At 38.8% G+C, this 20,852-nt stretch overlaps 1 protein-coding gene across 6 annotated transcripts in view; it reads left to right on the forward strand.

Moving 5' to 3' along the window:
- ST6GALNAC3 (ST6 N-acetylgalactosaminide alpha-2,6-sialyltransferase 3) overlaps window positions 1-20,852 on the forward strand; it is a 225,979-nt gene that overhangs the window by 128,685 nt on the left and 76,442 nt on the right. For all 6 annotated transcript variants that reach the window (XR_012836519.1, XM_075759745.1, XM_075759746.1 and 3 more), the window contains exon 3: window positions 17,709-18,118. Coding sequence is in view for 5 of the 6 variants with exons in the window: in XM_075759745.1 (XP_075615860.1) it covers window positions 17,709-18,118 (410 nt within the window). In the remaining variant the exon portion in view is untranslated. The remainder of the gene's footprint in view (window positions 1-17,708; window positions 18,119-20,852) is intronic.

A 20,852-nucleotide genomic window follows, 5' to 3' on the forward strand; every position in this document is an offset into this window, starting at 1 on the left:
ACTTCTAAGTGCTTTTCTTTTCAAAATTTATCGCAGTGAGAGATGAATGGCAGGGGATTTTATGCCCTAAACAGCACTTATAAGTGCTTTTACTTTTTCAATACCATCCTTAGACAGAGAAAGGGAGAGGAAGAAACAGACAAGGTGCCCTGACACATCACTTCTACGTGATTTCTGTCCCGAAAGTATTCAAAAGACTGATAGAAGGTTTTTTTTTTTTGTTGGATATTTATTTTGTTCTGTGACTTGGCAGAAATGAAGTGGGAAGATGAAGGGAAGCTCTAGTGAATTTTTATTTCCCAAGGTCAGGAGAACAGAAGTAATTTTTTTCTCCTCTTTTTTTGTTGTTTTGTTTTTTCTTCTAATTTTATAGAGATGCAGTAAGGCTTCGTTTGAGGAGCTAAGGTAAAAGTAAAATAGAGTTATTTTTCTCATGTTTTGTAATGGTAGTGGCAGTGAGAAAGATGCAAGGGTGGGCTCTTATTTTCAGCATAGAACAAAACTCTGTGAGCTTGTTATTGAAGCAAAAATAATCCAATAGTACAAGAAAAAGAACAGCTGACCTTAAGTATTTTGCAGCATCAGAACCTTAAACTAACGTGACTTGCTCTGGGATCTCTCAAAAGTATTGTATAGAGACAGAGTATCCTCAGAGCTGAACTTAAACCTGAAGGTAACTGCATATAAAAAAATCTCCCCAACCCTGAAGAACATGTTCCTTCATCTACTTCTTTAAAAAGGATTGTTTACGCTGTTCTAGAAGGTGACCTAATCTCCTACCTCCTCCAAGGTGCAGGGACTGTCATTGTACAATGCAATTACACTGTAGCCGTGCCTTTTCAAAACCACAAATCATTCCTTCATGAATCTGGAAAAAAATTACTTACTATTAACCAGCCTTCTCACTTCATGTTCAGGCGATAAAATTTTGGCATCCCTGTGGAATAAATGCATTGCACATATATTCCTAGGCCAAGCACTCCATACAGCCCTCATTAATTGGTTTCCCTACCAGAAATCTTCAGAAATTAAGCTTCTGTTGAGCTGTTCTGATTTCCAGATGAAGCTGGGGCCATTCTTTAGCTGCAGCCAGGATTAGTAGTTGGCTTCCCCTCTTTGCTTCTCCCTTCAAGGTAGCTGAAGATTTAGCTCTGTGTTCCTGACTTCTTTGTAAGAATACAAAGTCGCAGCATTTGGGCTCTGGATTCCCCTGTACCATAGCCAGTGAGCTGCCACTGGAGAAACCACAGAATACTTCATGGTAAGAAAAACACACAGTCTGTAATAAGGTGGGAATAGTAAAAATAATGAAATAAAGAAGCATATCATATCCTAAAGGTGCAAATGTGCATAAGTTTCGTGTTGAGCAGTGAAGTTCCGGTGTCCACGTTAAAAATGTAACAAGACTTAAATTCAGGTTGATGTATTTACAAATATCAACATGTTCTCCCTTGACACCAGGGTCAAACTAATGTCTCATTCATCAGGTGATTTGGCAAGGAGTCCACTTTGCATCTTGAATGATTCTGTAAGACTTGGAACTGTGTTCCTGAACTCCGATATCAGCAAGTCTCCTGTGTTCGCATATGTCAGCTGCTACTGTTCAGACAGTGCTGTAAATAGGAATCAGTATCCACATCAGAGGCTCAGAACAGTTATAGTCTATTCTACCAGTAAAGCCCCAAAAGCCCCAACCCTCTAAAGAAAGTAGTAACAGAAGACATTTAAAACAAACTGATGACTTAAAAATAAATATTCGCCACAATCATAAGATTTTTCATGTCAGAATTCTAAAGAATCTGAAGAAAACGAAATGTCTCAACATCACAGGGAATTTTATCCTGCAAGTTGGCTGGTAATGCGGTAGGAAATAAAAACTAAAGGCAAATGGTCAGTTTTTACTTGGTGGCAGGAAAGCAGAAATAAGATCCAAACGGATCTCTGACAGCCCTTCTCTGATCTCATCTGCTGGATTCAATTTTTTTACAACACAGTCTTGTTCCTGGATGTCAGTGGGATGGAGGTTTCAGATTGGTGCCACAGGAAGATCCTAGTCTGGGCGTCATGTGGAACTTCAGCTACTGAAGAAATGTTTCAGTCTAAAAAAGGAAGACACCTTGTAAGTCTAAGGCTGAATGTGTGTTAAGTAGTGAGGATGGTAAGGATTTGCAATTTTGGATTTGTCACCTAAAGATCACCTGAACTTCTTTTCAGATTTGGCAATAGATATATCAACATTTGCGAGATGATGAAGCAATGCTTATGAGATCACAGAGGCATCTACAAAGCTCATCTTGGCACACAGGGCAAACCAAAATGTTATCCAGCTCTTGCCTGACATCTGTTATTCCCTGTTCTTTGAGAAAAACAACACCAAACCCAGAAAGAATTGGCTGGTAACTAAGACCCTGAAATTTTTAGCCAGCAGTCTTGTGTTTGCGTGCTGAATACAAGCCAAAGAGCTCTTGTTTGTGGAATAGTATTAAATACCTGACTGCAGCTTTAGTTGTGAGGGTGATAGGAAGGATAACCGTCTCTATTTGGAATGGCATGCTACAGAAAATTGTTATGTTTTATGTATTTCTCATTGTGGGGCTCCTGTTCCAAAGTATGTAGCTAATCCTAGTCAGGTAGCAAATCCCAAGTCAAATTGTCTCATGCATAAAGAAAGATAGTTTAGAAGGCAGGAGTCATTAGAGGGAAAGGATTTTTCATTTTAGTTATGAAACTTAATTTCTTTTCACCATCTTCCCTCCTTTGCCTCTGTAAAATATTGATATAGATTATAATTTCTGACAGTGATGTTGATTGTAGCATGTAAGTAGTATCCAACAGCTGAAACAGATGGTGTAATATTGTGATGGAGCCTATCACATAGTGACAAGGTTGGAAGGTGCAGCTGAAAGAATGTATAATTTGGTATAAATTAGAATCTTGAGTCTGAACGCTCCTGAAATTAGAGAAAGTTCAGATCTGAACACAAACTTCTTAATTTTTCAAGTGAGGGACACTGAGCAGCAGTGTGTGATCATGAAGATATGGATAAGAAGGAAACCTTTCCTCAGCAATATAGCAGAGTACCAAGCAAGCACGTGGATTTTAATCCTGCCAGGAGATGGTTTTGTCTCATGTTGCTTCATAGCAGATCCTGCCTTTCCTATTTTGGATTGCTTTCCATCTCTGCCACTACTGGTGACTGCCATCAGACACCTGTGGTCTCACTGTGATGGCTGATTGATCATGCATGCAAGACAGGGAACAGCCTTGCAAACCTTTGATCATTGTCCTTAAGTACAGCATGTTTTAGACATTAAATTTGACTCTTGTCAAGGGTTTTAGAATCATGGATTGGGGAATTGCTTTCTCTTTAACAGAACTTTCAGAGTATTTGAATACTGGGGAAACTTTTTGTGCATGCCTGTGCTTTGTTAGTTTGGTTTTTTCATAAACCTTTTTTCCAAAACAGTTGGGTTTTTTTCTTGAAGTTTTTCCAGCTGATGATAATGTTCAAAATAGCTTTGTGCTACTCCGGATCAAAACATTTTTGGCAGCAAAATAAAGCACAGCATTAACTGTTTTGTTTCAACAATAAAATGGGAAATAAATGAATAATTGTGAAAAATATGTAAATTATTGGATAGGTAGGACTCTGGAATTAATTCATGAGGTGTGTTGGTTATCTCCAAAGTTAATTACATTTTGATTTGAAATGCGTGTATATGGAAGTAAACAGCGATGTACTTAATAGTTACTGTATCTGGGTTGCCCAAATAGCATTTAATCCACCCGACGTCAAACGGTTTGTGGGTAAAACGATGTCGCGGGAATACCAAGGCCCAGCAAGATAACAGCCATGCTCTTTACATTTAACTTCTTAATCAACAGGTAAGAGGAAGAAATGGTTTGTGTCTGGTCAGCTATCCACGAGCAGCAGCCAGATGCTTTGCCCTTTCCAAATGTACTCTGAATAAGAATGAAACCATGCTACTTGTTTTGCCCATTAGATAGCATTATCTCTGTGGAATGCCAATTCATATCTCCTTGTGCTGTGTGTGGTTCTCACATATGGGATTTTAATAACCTTCATGCTGTGCTATGAATTCATAAACAGGCCTGATAGAGGAAAAGCACCACAGGACTTTATTTTTTCATTATTGCTCTCTTAAAAAACAGGGTCTGCAGGATTTTTGCAAGGAACTTGTCACAGAACTAGCAATGGTTTCACTGCTACAGTGGGGTTATTTCAAGGGGAGGGAATAAGTACAGTATTTACTTGTGATATACTTTTTCAGAATTGATTTTCACCATCCTACATTTTGTAGCCACTATAATTCTGCTGTATTATAGTTGGAGCTTTGCAGGTCTGATTGTATGGGAGTTTTCCCCATTTTTGTGGAATACAATGTGTATTTGATTTCTTGCAACATACGTGTTCTCCTCCTCACCTCTGGCCCAGCCTGGACTTTACAATCTCCACAGCCCTCTGGCTGTGAAGCTGCAGCTTACTGCTCAGTAGTCCCTAGCACGTGACAGCAATCTTCTGTTTTGGAAAAGATTTATTCATTCTGGATCAGTGGGGTTTTTTCTTTCTTTTTACCCTGCTCCTAACCCCAGATTCCATTAGAACTACCACTTCTGCATCTTGGCCACATTCCAGTACTGGTGGAGGCACCACCGTTAGTAGAACTAGAAGTAGTAACAGGAACTCAACAGCATCGTTCTCTGGGTGTGATGTGATACATATCACCTTGTGTTCATTGCTAACAGGCCTTAGAAAAAAGACCTATGAGGAGGACTCAACTAAAATTTACAGTCTCTACAAATATCCTATGAAGTAATGAACATAAACTGTTTGCAACAGCCAGTTTAGCAGTTGTGGAGGTAGCTCACATATGCCAGGAACGAAATTGTACTTTGTTGCCTGCCCGTACCCTGTGCTACACTGGCTGGAGTGCACTTGTGGTTATGATCTTAGGTCAATCTGGATTCCAGTCTTGTAACTGTGCCTAATAATGTTTTATCAGGAATAAGATTTAGTCAGTGTAGGTTCTGTGCAGGATTGTGATATGACATGCAGATGAAATCTGATCATCCCATTTTCATCTTAAGAATGTTTCTCTCTCCCGCTGTATTTTCTATGTGATTGTGTGTGACAGGCAGTAGAAAAAACCAAGAACAGAGAATGAAAAAGAGAGTAATTTTTCACTAATTATTCAACTTTCAATCTTTTGTTGTATTTTTGTTTTGATTTGGTTTTGGGGGGTTTTTCCCAGTGATGAATAATCCTCGCAACTAAAAATGTGTGTCATCTTTTTCATTAAAATTCATCCAGCTTCTCTTTGGCTCTTAAAGTGATAAAATTATAGAATTATTGGAAAAAATAGGTTGGAAGGAACCTCTGGAGGCCATCTTGTCCAACATCATTTAGGACTAACATCGAGGTTAGGTCAGGTCTGTGCCTTGTCAAGCTTTGGAAATCTCTAGGGAGGGAGACTCCAGAATCTTCTGTGCACCTGTTCCAAAGCTTAATTGCCCTCTGGTACAAAGGTGCACTCCCTAAAAAAAGGGATCTTTTTTTATGGGATATATGTAGCCCATCAGTATTCTTTCCTCAGCTCATCTCCCTTGATCCTTTTTAGCCAAAAACCACTCTGCATGTCTGAGGCCATTTTCGATGGGGTAGCTGACATGCATGCACACACATTTGTCTTCATACTGCATCTGTAATTCTGCAGTAGTATGACTCAGAGAGAGGAGATGCCAAAGCTTTCACATTTGCTTTGTAAATATTTTCTTATAATGAAATTAATACATCATCTAAACTATATATACATATATACCTCTCTTGCTGCTTTCAGTTTTGTTAATATATATATATGCTTTTTTTGAAGTCACTAGCAGACAAGAGAGCATAGAACTAACGTGACTGTAGAGAAGTTTTCCAGTATACACTGTTCATTGAAATGAAGAAATGCTATTTCTATGCAAGCCAAGGTTCATTGCTGTCCTCTGGACTTTTCCCTCAACTTCAGCTGTAACATGGGTGGGCATTTCTTTTGGATGATTATTTTATAATTAGTTGAAGATTTCAGTGGATTTTTTTTTTTTTAAACTTAGCTGCATACTATAGTCTCTCAGACCTTCTTTGTGGCAGTGAGGTGGAACCTAGCCTCTCTAGTTCCTACTGTGTGGTTGTGAGCTGTTGGGAGCTAGAGGTGCAACAGTGCCTGTGGCTTGGAGCAAAATTGTTCTGGGAGGAGGAAAGGAGAGGCGCAGCCTGTTTGCTGTAGAAGGCAGTTGTCAGTCTTCCGTTATCTCTTGCCTTGCTAGGTCATCAGTTGACATGTTTTTTACCATATTCATAGTGCCAGCAAGCCAAAGCAGTCAGCAGGTGGATGCTGTCGGAGGCACCAAGTTTCCCTCCTTATTGCTGTCCCAAAGAAGCTGTTTCCTCAGAACCATGGTAGTCATTGCTGTATCAGTTGGAGTTACAGAGCAGCTGATGAGCTTCAATGTTGACCTTTAAGACTGCTTTTCAAGCTGTCAAACAATAAAGATCCTGCTGTCATTACAGTCCTTGGAAACATAAGGAATCACAAGCTTCATTAAAGTCAACAGGTTTTTAAAAAAAAAAAAAACCAAAAACAAAAAAACCCAAACCAAACAAAAAAAATCCAAACAAAACCCACAAGCCTACACAAACCCTGTGCTCTCACAGGCAGGGTTGAAATGTAGAATCTGGCTTAACCCATTTGATGCCAGCAAGAGCAGGAAGCTAATGTGGCCTCCTGGGTCTTCATCCCAGGAATAGACTCGGGGGCAAATAGTTTCAGTAGTCCCTATAGCACAGAACATCTGTATGCATGCTCACATACAAAGGAGGAGGACTGTCACCTGGCTTTTTGAGTGGATAGCTTACATCAAGAAAATACCCTCCATCCTTTTCACACGTTGAAGCAGAATCATAGCCAAGAGGCCTCTGCTGCTGCCCAGGCAGAGAGGCAGCACCATGAGCTTTGTAATTGCATGGAACATTTTTTTTCTGAGCTATCTCATTTTACGGTCCCATGTCTAAATTTATTCTCCAGAGCAGAGTATGTCTTCTTGAGCACAGCCCTGCGCAGATTCTCACCCCAAGCCGGACACATCGCACGAGAAGATTCCTTGCTGTTTTTCTTGCTGCTGAGCTGAGTCTGTTTACAGACAGAAAACTCTTCCGTCTATGAAGTGAGAATCCAAATTTCGGAAATTAAGTGAAGCCATGGCCTCAGTGATGTCAGTGACAGTTTTGCTTTTGACTGTAATGGAGGCTATGAATATGCCATAGATTTTCCTAGAAAGTCAACGTATAGGTACATTATAGTGGCATTTTTCTCCTCAAGATGTGTGAAGAACTAAAAATTAATTTCTCTCTTAAAAATTTAAATTATAGGTAGAAAAGCTATATGATTATAACTACCCATTTTAGAGGCAGTATTCTTTATATCTTGCAACTATATCATTGTCAGGCGAGACTATATAGTGGAGAAAAGATTGATAGGGTTTATTATTTTCATTTTTTAATAAGATTTTGTTTTGCAGTTGCTTCTAGCATGCTTCACCTCATAACTTATCACCTCATTTGTGTGTGTGTGTTACTCGGCACCTCCTCAGGCCTTGTTCTGAGCTCCGTAGTGATGATGCGCTGACCTGCACAAGACCCTGTTGACTTCAGTAAGATTTGGCAGAGGCCACTCTGCTCAGAGGCTTTTCTTTAGCAAAGGCTTTTAAGTGAGGGGGAAATTGGGCTGGTGTGGGATGTGGTAGTAGCAGAAACTACACCATCAAGCTCCATGAAGAAGGAGAACCGATACAGAATGATCTGTGAGTTATTTACAAATCATTTAACCCAGTAGTTCCCACTGGAGGGTGCTTACAAAGTTATCGCAGGTAATGTTGGTCCATGATACAAACTAGTGCCTGCAGTGAAATCTGCACTGATGAAAATTTAGTTAGTGGACGTACGCACTGAGGCAACGATGTCAAAGCAATCAGAAGAGAGTATATGTAAAATGATTTTTTCATTTGAAACAGACCTTTAGCTTCAGAGTTTTTAAATATGCAGCTATGCTTCACCAGCTTCCACTAATGACTTAAAAGACCTTAAAATAAATCTTCCTAAATATTTAAGCAGAACTCTCCAATCCAGTTTAAATTTCTGTCCTAGTGCCCAGTACCATAGTGTTTGAAAGTTCAGATATCTGAAAAATGGTGATTTAACCTCATATCTTTCTGCAACTGACATCATTTAAATGTCTTAAAATAAAAGATATTTAAAACAATTTAATTTTTGGACGAGGACCTTGTAAGTGATGTTTGAACCTGAAATGATATTTTTACAGAAGATTTTAAACATTTGTAAAGCTGACAGTCATAAAGTGGTACAGCAAATATTCCCAAAATACCAATGAGGGGAAAAGAAATGAATGTGGCCAGAAGCAAGTATGTATTCTCTTTTAGATAAGGCATCCTGCAATTAAAAACACTGGACTTGGAAAGCTTCTTAAGGCTTATTTTGTCAAACGAAAAATGCTACTGGTGTTAATGCTATTGTAATAAAACTTATTGTTATTCCTGGCATGGATGATTTTTTTTTTTTTTATTTCAGAAAAATGGATAATTAGCATTTTAGCTTATCACTTTCCTTCCATGCATACAAATAATTTGATAGAAAGACCACCAAGAGAGACAAAATTAAATAATAGGTCTAGACAGCATGGAACTGAAATAAATTAGAGGTTAGACTTCCAGCTTGTTAGGTGGATTTGGGGGGGGGGGGTGGCGGGGTGGAGAGAAGGGGAAAGGGAATACAAGGTAGTTTTCCTGACAGTTTTTGCTGCTTTCCTCAATATAATCTCCCCATATCAGATCCCAAATAAATTGACCTGAAATAAGATGTGAACTTCATGTTAGAAGTCCCATAATTTATTTGTAAGTGTAATTTTTTTCAAATGTATTTAGATTGGAGGCCTAACAGGCATTCCTGCATCTGTGATTCAGCCAAGTAAGTTCCTAGATAATGGCCCATGATTAATGGTGAGTGCTGATAATAGGAGGTTATTAGAGAAAGCAAACTTGGAACATTATATACTTTACCGCCATCTGTGGGTATTTATAATAAATACAAATTAAAGTCAGCAGTTACAGAGTAACCAATGTTTTGCATATGTGACAATTCCTTAGAAATAATCTTACAGTAGGCAACTTCATAGAGAATTCTCCTCATTAATTTTTTTTTGCACAGATTCTTATTATTATTTGCAAAGGAAAACCAGCTTTTGTGGAGAGAGTCCTTTTGGCCTTGGTTGCTTTGAAGGACATCATTCTGGAGTCCACTCTGTAAGGAAGGATTTTATGTTATATGTTACCTGTGCTCTGTGGTATTGGATGAAAGAAATTGTTTTTGTCCTTTCGTACTGTGATTCATTCACTATTCAGTCCACCTGCTAACAGTATGTTCCCCCCTTTTACGTCTCCTTGAGTTGTAAGTGACATTTTACCTTGTGTTTTGTATTGTTTGCCAAGCGAATATGCCTGTATAGAGAAGAAATAAATTTTATCTGCCTTATTGCTACATACAAAAACCAGAAAAGAAATGCAATATAAACAGAGAATTGCAGAAGATAAAGTAAACCTAAATATTATGATATCAATAACTTACTGGATCAAGTGATGATGTTTTTTGCTGGTAACATACTGTTGCAAATACAGTTTTGCAATAGTGTGACAAAAGGTGTGCCTTAGTTAAGATCAGCTGATTGTGTTGTGTTTAGACTTGTCTATGAACTTGGACAGACAGTGTCTGGTTTAAATTGTGTTTCTCCAGTAACTTTTGTGTACAAAATTCAAGAGTCATCGCATGCTAACAAGGGCAAGTGAGCAATGTGGCGGATGTGAAGATAAATGACTTACTGGATTCAGCATTCAGCAAACAGCATTTAGTTGGAAGAATTCCCGGCTTTTGAACTATTACAAAGCTACGATATTTCACAGGCTGTATGTTTGCAAATGAGTGATAGATGGAGTGTCACAAACATTCTGGTTATTTATGGTCATCAGCTAAACCACTGGGATGAAGTTAGGGGTACTCTAGAACTAATGTATTTTGTTTGGTTTTCCTTTTTGAGCAACTGGGAAAATATTTTTTTCATAGACTGTTTTTCAGAGTGAATGTTATTTCAGTGCCTACCTTGTGAATTTGCTGTATAGGGTATGCATGATGGAGTTCGGCTCCGTCCCATAACAGTTAGGCATTCAATCCTCAACTATGTTTGACATGAATATTTCCACGTATGTGCTTGGGCATATTTGTATTTTTATCTTGATATTTTATATGCCAAAGAAGATTTTGCTTTTCTTCCCCACTCCCCACCCCCCCACCCCCCCACCCCCCCACCCCCAATTCAGAGGTGTTAATTGGGTGGATCTGGAACTGTAGACATCTGTATGTCTACAGATGTCGGGGTTTCTGGTTACCTACAAGCTGTAGTACTATGTGCTGGAGTGAATGTATCTGTTTCCATCTGTTTTCTGCTTGGGCAGTTGGAGTTCAAAGGAAAAAAGCTATTCTCTCTGCCTAATGCTGAGTTATTTGATTGACATGTTTGATAAAGCTTTCTTCACAATGGTTAGTTTATACCTTAACAAATATCTTCAGTGTTTTGGTTCTTCTCTTTTGCTAGATTTCATCCCCAAACATCATGGTTTATCTTACTGGCTATATATATCAATATTTTACTTTTTGTCAAAATCTCTTTCCCCTTACATGTGTCTCTTTTAAACACTAAACTATATTCTACCTTTTCATAGCCTGCTTCAGTTCTTCTCTGAATTTTTTCCTGTCCTCTCTTCTCCTTTGATATCCAGCTTCCATTTATTTCCTTCCCCTTTTGTGACCTATTCATTCATGTTAATAGGGGCACATCCCTTCTGCCATCATACATTGGGAGAGGAGAATTTATCAACCACCTGAGATGCAAACTAAAACGTGACTTCAACTGACCGACTGTGCACATGCAAGACAGGTCCTCACACATCCTTCAGGCAATGCCTTAGAGCAAAACTTTCTTCACCTGCCACTGTCTTGGTGCTCAACGTCCCGCAGGGCTGTTGACCATCAGTCTTCCAGTGCTCTGCCTCTGCTGGCTCTTTCTGGTGTACTTGCAACACTGAATCTGGCAGCTTCCTTCCTTCATTAACCCTCTGTATAGACACAGAACAACTTCTCCTGTTCTTTAGTTGCTCTCTGCCACCTTTCTCTTTTTGAGTCTTTTTTTCTACCAATAGAGCTATGGGGAATCTTTCAATAGTTTATTATTCCAGAAGAAAATACTAGTGTAGGCTTATTTAAAAGGTGTCAGTTTCAATGAAGTTTCAGCTGAAAATCAGGAAGAAAGGAAACAATGAAAGGGACTGTTCTGTTAATGTGAGCTACCATGCTTTAACCTTTTCATAATACAGACATATGTTTAATTGAAGGAGCATTTTAATTCCACTTTACAAACCTATTTAAATATTATTTTTTTGAAATTGAAAGTTAAAACATTTGGATCAAGCAGGACCTCGTTTGATCAAATTTTATTTTATGGGATTATCAAGAGGGGTATTATCTGTGACTTTTCAATTTTTGCTTTCTGTTATAATAGAGGAAAATACATGAAAGACCTGTTTTTCTGTTTTCTTCTGTACAGGCCATATACTTGACTCCATTGCTACTTAGAGTTTTCTCACATATATTTGAGGTATTTATTTTTCAGCTCTCAGTATCATGAGATGCATTTGATTCTTGCCTTTTTTCAAAGCTGCCTATATTGTTCCCAATGGCAGCAGCAAAATCGACAACATTCTGGTGAGCATTTGCTCTGCTATATCTTGAAAGAGGTACGAGCTGGCATGGAGTAACTACAGCTGTCTTGAAAGTGAGAAAGATGACACTGCATCACTTTGCACGGTGGTTCATGTTCAGAAGGTTCGGCTTTGTGGTGTGGGTTTCTGGGGTTTTTTTTCTCCTTTCCATGAGAAAGCAAGCTAAAATGTTTCAAAAAAACACTTGCCAAATAAAAGTTTAGATGGTGCTGGAGACTGGCATGCAAGTTTCAACCTCTGCCCAAAGTTTGAACTTTCTTCCCTTTCCTGTCTCTTTCCCACTGACACCAGGAGTCCACAAGATACCTGTTCAAGCAAAGGAGCTGCAAATCAAAGAATAGCAGTTCTGTAACAACTGGGTCAGCGTATATAGAAAGAATTTCAGTGATGGTTATTTATTCAGTCTCTTACGGCAAGATTAGTCCCATTATGTGGCTCCTATGCATTTCCTTCCAATTCATTCAATTTAAATAAAAACTTCCTGCTAGCAGTTATGTACATATCAGTGACAGTCATCTAAATAAAATATCCCAGGCACTCCAGTCTCAGGAACAGTCTTATGAAGCGGCAGATCATATTCTATTTATTTGGAAATGGGATGCATGTTGACATAGGGCTTATTTCAAAATAATGGCAAAATGTTAAAATCTTTATGAAATCTTAACATTAAATTTTATGAAGACAGAGATGTTTGCTGGGATGTGATGTCGGGGGCTAGGACCAAAATCAGCTGCCGAAGATTAAAAAAACCCACAGCACTACCATAGGAGGGAAGGGGAAACAACCACAAACTCAGGGTAATCAGACCTGTGGGTTTTTATAATTTTTATTTTTATTGCTTGATGTTAGTTATATAATGTGATTTATATACAGTGCTTCTGAGCGCTGTATTAAATTGATAGCTCTTGCTGGGTGAACACACAAGTATTATCTTTCTTTTCTTTAAATGTGCTGAATTTTGTTTTAGAGAAGCCTGTCAAGTCTTTCCTCCCAGTCAGAGGTCTGAAGAAAGTGAGTAAGTGTAGATAAAACCAGCTTGGTTAATCATCACTGAAACACAGGAAAAACTAAAATACATTTTTTGCTTGTAAAGTAGAGAAAAGCAATAAAAACAATGCCAGACGGTTAATGCCTCTCTTGTACCTTTCATTTCAAAGACCTCAAAAGAACATCAAGAAGAATAAAGGCAAAATCTATTCCCTATTGGCATCATTATAAATGTTGTATCCTCTAAAACTCTAAAGACATCCAAGAAGACTAGAAGAATAAATGGCATTGAAATAAAGTAAGTCTCTCTGGAGCTTTGTTCAGTCAGCTTTGTTAGAATTCACTCAAATAGGATGATTATAAGAAAAGATCTCATTTGTTTCAACATTAAAGGAGCAAATTAATATGTGGCGAGCTGCTAATAATTGCCTCATTATGTAGTGAATGGGCATTGCGTCCAATTTACAAAATTACAATCATATTGTTAAAGTAACAATTGGGAAAGTTTAATCTGAATTTCCTAACTATCTGTGTGATTAGTTGTGGGATTCACAGAGTGAGGCAGAGTTGGTGGTTGGAGTGAGCTCTCCAGCGCACCATCAACCAGCCAATAGCACTAAGAAGTCACAAGAGAAATTCAGCTTTTCATTAGTGTAAATTACATCTGCATAAGTCCTGAGCTGGATTTGGTCCGACTGAAGGTGAATCTGGCAGTCTCTGCTGAGGCAGGAGCTTGGCATGGGACTGGTCTGTCTGCTTTGTTGGACTCCGCTGACTTGTGCTAAGTTTTGGCCAAGAGGCTGAGGCCTGGCCTGAGATTGTCTCTGCCTGGGACTTCAGCAGACCTACAGGTCCGCATCTGGGAAACTTGGTGATCCAGGATCTGTGCCACTGGGAAACCCACCCATACGGACAGTTCTGTAGCTGGAATTTCAGTCTCTTGGTGGAGACATTTGAAATGATGAGGGAGTTGTTTCAAATTGGAAAGTAACCAGTTTCCCAAATATCGAAATCCTCTGTGGAAGAGAATCATGTTTTGTGACCTACTTCTAGTTAGATTTGCTTGTGACCTTTTCTAATTCTGGCTGGTTTTGTTATTTAATGATTTGACCTTTGATTCTGTGAAGCCACTTCAGTGCTAAATTCAAAGATTTAATAACTAGAACTGTTTGATAAGTGACCTTTATTACACAGCTATTTCTCTTTGCTAGAGAAACGGCACTGTTTTGCAAGTTCTAATTCACAGTTTTAATTATCTTTTCTATTGTCTGTAAGCTTGCACAGGAAATGGAAAGGTCAGACATTTCATTTTCTTTACTGATTAAAATATAAGTGCTCCTCAACAGTTACAATGTATCATTCGGGGAAACGATGGGACAATTTGTCAGAATCATGCCCAGCTGCTCTGCTGAGGACTTCTACGTCCTTCTGGTCGGTGACAAAATGAATAATTTTCTAGAAGCAATAACAGCTCAGCTCCCGTGGTGTGTAGAGGTGAAATATGTGTCTAAATACATGAAAAGAGAAGAAAAGATGAATGATTCTCTATGTTTTTTTTTCTTTAGCTAGTTTATTTACAATGCAAGTGAATTAAGATCTTGTGAAAGGTTCAGGTAAACCCTTAATTAACGTTCTCGGTCCAGAGAGAATAAACAGTAACAGCGCAGGTTTCTGTATGGTCCTGCCGATCTGTATCAATCCCATTGCTGCTGGACCCTCTCTGCAGATGAGAGGGCAGCCCGGACTGCCTGCCAGAACCATTTTTTGTTTCTCTGATAAGGCTGCTGATGAGTTAGTGTTTAATTGCTGTCCTGGTGTTTGTGATGTGGACACCTGTAAAATAGTCACTGTTACTTGCAAAACAGATCACCAAGGCAGCACATTTTCTCTAATTCCCCAGTTTTCATCTCTCCGTATTCCAGTTTCTGTGTATGATAACTATCTCTCTGCTTCTGTTTGTCCTTAATACAAAAAATACAGCAAGTTAAATGGAAAAACGATAATTTCTCATACAGGTTAGGGCTATCACAGGCAACCTTGCAGCCAAAAATCTGCATATGGGAAAAGGGAGTGAAGAATGTAGGACCTCAGAGTATGGGGTGACGGGGGACAACAGCAGATCACTCCAACTCTTCAAGGGTCAAAGGGAGCTGTCAGCTGTGTCCTAGTTCAGTAGCAGAAGCAGCAGCCACAACTACCCAGATGCTTTCTAATTCCAGCCCCTCTGGGCACCCACATCCCTGTGCCTGAATAGCTCCTGTGGGAGCCACCTGGCAGAGGAGCTACATCTGAGCAGCTTTTGAGTCTTAAAGTGATGGTACAGCCATACCTGAGCTAGGCTGTAATAACAAATAGGAATGCCATGTTAAAGGAGGAAAATGACAAAGCTGTTGTATGTGGATTACTGAAACTGCGCCTTTTGTCTGCGACACTTACAAACCAACACCGCAAGCTGCCGGCCTGTCTCCATACGGAGGTTCAACGAACGAATATTGATGTGTGTTTTATCATACGTTGTGGAAGGTATGATGCAAAAAGATACTGAAGTCAGCAGATGATGCTGGAGTCAGTGGAATATCTGTCGTGGGTGTCCATCAGTCTCCTAACTCTCTCTGGGATCTCTGTTGGGGAATATGCATATTATGCATATTTGTGAAATTTCTCTACATTGTAAAAATATTTGTTCTGAGATAGGGCTGTGAGGGGTTAAGCCTCTGCCTCTATTGAAGAAGAGCAGATTATATGTTGACCTAGTGCAAGCATTCAATATTATGAAAGCGCTTTATAAATTGGAACAAGATAAATGAATCACAACAAAAGAGCTAGAAAACCGGGGGACACAATTGCAGGAGTGAGTGTACTCAGTTTATTCGAGCAGAACAGTTACACTCAGTGAATAGAAAATACGCAATGCATTTCTAACTAAGGTCAGAAAATCAAACAATTCCAAATTTAAGAGAGCAGCTCCATTTTAATGGAGAAGGAAGAATATTGTGAAAAAAAGCCCAGCACTAAGGTTGAGACAAATTTAAATGGGACCAGATTCTTGACCAAATTGGCTTTTTCTATCTAGCAGTTTCATATTCAGCATTTGTTAGTTTGAAAGTTCACCCTGAAAGCTATAAATTAATCTACTGGGACTTTAACAATTCACTTCATGTTAGGATGTGAGTTATGCTTATGGATTTGTTTAGGTCACCCAGCCATGTCCTCATAATGTATCTTAGAGAGGATTTCTGTAACTAAGCGGTAAACAGAAAGACTGTTGTGTTCAGCTGCATCTCCTGGGATTTCATCCCTGCTGTCAGAGAGCTATACAGGACAGCTCTCTAAAACTGGAACAGCTATAAAAAAAATACATGGTGTTCTGTAAAGGAAACATTGCCGATGCTTTTGCATGCAGTCAGGGATCTTTAACTCCTGATGAAATGAGGAGTCATGAATCACACAGAGAAATCACACCAATCATAATAGAGAAACCAAACCTTTGCAATTGCAAGATTTATTGCAGAAGTCTTAGTTCAGTACAATATTTGTCACCCAAAGATGAGATATTTTAGCTGTTATAGTTTGGCTCTTTTAAAATGTTTATCTTTTGTCTTTGTATTATGCACCATTGTCAAAGAAATTCGATGTTTTGTCAGCCACCATGTCCTAAGGTTATAGTGCTCAAGTATAGCCAGGATATTCATCCATATCAACTAAATGAGGTGTGATTTTGAAGGGAAATAACCACAAGTCTGATCAGAAAAGCACCTAGCATCCTGTCAAACTAAATATCTGAAGAATGTGAGTGGAATTATTCCTAACAAACGTTAAACTGAAGTTACTGGCTCCCAGTTGGGAGCATGACAGAAGATCAAGTCTGTGACCATGCAAAAAATTGTAGATGATCTGTGGCCTGGACTTTTTGTGGGGTTTTTTGATGATCTGAATTTCATTTGATTTAGATTTCCAACTTAAATCCAACTTAAATACAGGGTGTTTCCTTTTACTCTGTTGGTACAAAAGAACCATAAGGCATTTACTATTTCTGCTCTGACAAATGGAACGTCAGATGGGTCCCTATATCTCTGTTAGACAGATAACTGTTCCTGTTTTCAATTCGCACTGGAGAAATAGTACCCAGAATGCGCTCAGGAAATACTGTCTTTGACTTCAGTTTGCCCAGGATTAAGTTCCTAGTTCACATGTCACCAGTCCCTCTGCCTCTCATTTTTCATGGGTCATAACCGTTCTCTGGGGAGAACACCATATTCCTTTGTCTACATCTCCTTTGCAACTGCAGGATTTTCACGCTACTGGATTGCTTTATAGAGTTGCATCTCTTGTTTGACTTCTATCACAAATTTGGGAACAATTCATTCAGACACATAAACATAGTCAGTATAGAGTTAAAGTTCCCGCATTACGTTTTCTTTACTTTTTTCCTATTGCTGACAACACCTTGTTAAAAGAGAAAAAGACATTGATTTAAATATTGTTTTCTGCTGCTTCTTTCTTTCATTGTTTTCTAGTGGAAAGAGTAATGTTTAGAGGAAAAAAAGAAATTATTATTTTTCTAGTTGACTTTGCAAGGTGGAGAACAAAGGAAAAGATTGGAACTACCACCTATTTCACTAAAAAGGATTGCATGCAGAGCTTTGTAGTGGTAGGGTTTTCTACCAGCTCTACCACATGGGGATTGTTATTTTTTTAAAAAAAGAAGCATTGCTATGAATTTGTTGGACTGTGCGTGTCTTTCTTTTAACTGAATTTTCAGTCTTCATGTTTTACAGAGAAAGACTTGCCGTATATTTTTGTTTTCTTTTTTCCAGCCTCTACAACTTGACTGTGATCTCTGTGCCGTTGTTTCAAACTCGGGACAGATGGCTGGCCAGAAGGTGGGAGCCGAGATAGACAAGTCCTCCTGCATATGGAGGATGAACAATGCTCCCACAAAGGGCTACGAGGAGGATGTTGGGAAGAGGACAACCGTAAGAGTGGTCTCTCACACGAGCGTGCCTCTCCTACTCAAGAATCCCGAGTACTTTTTCAAAGAAACCAATAACACTGTTTACGTGATCTGGGGACCTTTTCGAAATATGAGGAAGGATGGAAATGGCATTGTGTACAACATGCTGAAGAAAACTGTTGACAGCTACCCAACTGCCAAAATCTATGTGACAACAGAAAAGCGCATGAGTTACTGTGATGCAGTATTTAAGAAGGAGACAGGAAAAGACCGGTAAGTCCTACTTGTGAAGAGCAATTATAATGTTTGACAAAAGATACATGAGAGAAGCCCATGCTGGATGCCAGCTACTAAATGAGTCCCCAGATATGTTTTTAATGGATTGTTGTAGGGTTTTGACTGTTATAAGCACTTGATGAGGCAGCAGCTAGGCCCCATTTACCCCACCTACGCTACCTTCTGTTCTTTCCATTTCTGTTGGCTTGAGTCCCAAAAATATTGGATGTCTTCCTGAAACATTTTCAAAACTCTGTGTTGTTTTCAGCTCAATTTACTATTGATTAAATTGACATTTTATTTGAAGAGGATAATCCTACACAAACATTTCCAAATGCACAACCTCAGGATAACTCTGGATATTGTATTTTCTTCTCTGTTGAGATTCTCTGTATCTTTTCTTCAAACACAAACCTCAGGGTTATGCATTATTTCTATTTCTTGGTGAAAATGGATTATCAGTGATACTGTAATAGATTTAGTTTTTTACCAGAATTATGCTGAAATTCTGTTTTCTATGCCTGAGAATGTGTGTTTATGCTGCTCAAGTGGGGGCTGTAAGGAGATGAAAATGTCAGGGCCACTGTTTTGGCTAGCATGTTCAGAGCAGAAATTGGATTTGTGAAATTAAGACCACAAATTGCAGGATTTTGTAATGGAGCTGCAAAAATTCTGATCGTCTGTGTTTTGGCATGGAAGAGCACCTGTCACGTTTACTTAATGGAGCTGACGAGGAAGGAGTTTCTAGATCACTGCTGTGCATCCTGAATTTGAAGTTGTGAAGCTATTCTGACCAAATTAAAAATACAGATATTCACAGTTTAACTTAGTCTGAACTTTTGACTTAGCTTTTGAAGTAGAAGAGCTTGTTCTCTCAAACTTCCTTGATTCACTTTGTTATTAAATTATCAAAACTTAGTTAGAGTTGATTTTTCCTTTTTTTTTTTAAACTATTGAAACGTAGGGAAGAAGTTGCCCCTCAGCTTGTTCACCATGTGCACATGTTGCTGCTGCAATTCTGGAGTTGGAAGGAGCTTCTATATGTCATAAAGATGTCAAAGTTATCATGGCTTCTTTAGTTTATCTGAACAAGGTGATGAACAGTGTCTAACAGAGAAAATACACACAAGACGTGCGTGTTCATCCCTCTAATAATCCAAGTCATCTGGTTTACATATTAATTGAGCTAAATATGATCATGGATACATTATTCCATTGCTAAACATAAAATTGTTTATGACTCTTCTATATTAACAATCAGTCAGGTCACAGTGACTTGACTTTATCAAAATCCTTACTGTGAGATCAGACCTTAGTATATCCTATCAAAAAATGTCATCATCCAGTGTCAAAGTATCGTCATGTCCAGCCTACTCCATTCTTCTTCAACAAATTAACACATCTCAAGGTTTTATTATTACACAATTAACACAATACAAATGCTTCTTTCCATGGTAAGGCAGATTGAACTTCTGTTCTCCCAGCGCTTATTGACAAAGTTCTTTAGCAGCCTGATGTCCAAGTGGCCAAATTTCTTTCTCCTTAATCCACTACAACAACTGAAAGTTTCGCCTTGTGAACAGAGGCAAATTGTAAAGACCCTGCCTCATGACCCACATCACATTGCGTTTGCATGTGCCTCCCTTTTACACTGTGAAAAAAACGCTACCACTTCTCACAGTGGCAATTGGACAACATCCTTGTTTATACTGCAACTTTCATTTTTAGTCCTACTTTTCACATCAAACACTAAGTGGTGTTTTTAACATCATTTATTGCACTTGTCGGCCAGAAACGAGGGAAACAATGGACGTGTCACCAGCCAACACGTTCTGTGTCACAAGAAAACATCCTGCAGTTTCTTACTGATCAGGGGACCTCAGCTTGGAAACTGTTTCATTTTCTGTAACATCTTCAATTCACAGGACCTGTCTGCTGTTTCTAGGGAGGGTCATGAGGGTGTTAGAGACATGTGACATTTGTGGAAGCAGTAAAGGGAGAGCACCAGAGATTTGTGGGTGATGAAAATAGTTTTGCACATTGTGCCAGACTATTATGATGCTGAGACAGACTCAGGTTCTCAGCCAAATATTCCTTCAGTTCCTCAGAGAAACATCAACTCTTGCTTGCAATATTAGATTGAACAGAGGTCTGTTTCAACATGTTCCCAGCAAAAATTCTGGAAGGAAACCAAGTTCAACTCATATTTTAAAATGTACTGAGTGGATTGTAACCACATCTATTTTAGTTTAATCCTAAAATACTATCCTTATGTACAGTGTATGTTACTAATGCATAGTAAGATTGCAACAGATTTCTAGTCTGTCAAGCCTTTAATGAGCTTTCTATTTCTACTCTTTCATGTACCATCTTTTTAGGTAATTAGTGGGACTTTTCAGTAGTTTAATCCTAGTGGTGCTTCAGTTTTAAAGGATGTTATGAGAAGCAGCTAACAGGTATGTGCTGCAGTCGGTTCTCTACCACAGAAAAGCTCTGGTCCTGCACCACTGACGTGGGAGCTTCATCCCTGACTTCACTGAGTGCAGGTTCAAAACCCACAGCTTTGGTATTGACAAATGGTTTATTATTTGTTCACTGAAGAAACAAGAATTGCCTTTAAATAATGTCCAACAAACAAGCTTGTTTATTTCACAATGAAGCATTTTTTAATTCTACAGCAGTACAAAAACCCCTCTGCTATGGGCTATCCGCGCTGGAGAATTAACCTTGC

Source organism: Balearica regulorum, chromosome 8, assembly GCF_011004875.1.
Source record: "Balearica regulorum gibbericeps isolate bBalReg1 chromosome 8, bBalReg1.pri, whole genome shotgun sequence".
In the NCBI taxonomy this organism is placed as follows: Eukaryota; Metazoa; Chordata; class Aves; order Gruiformes; family Gruidae; genus Balearica; species Balearica regulorum.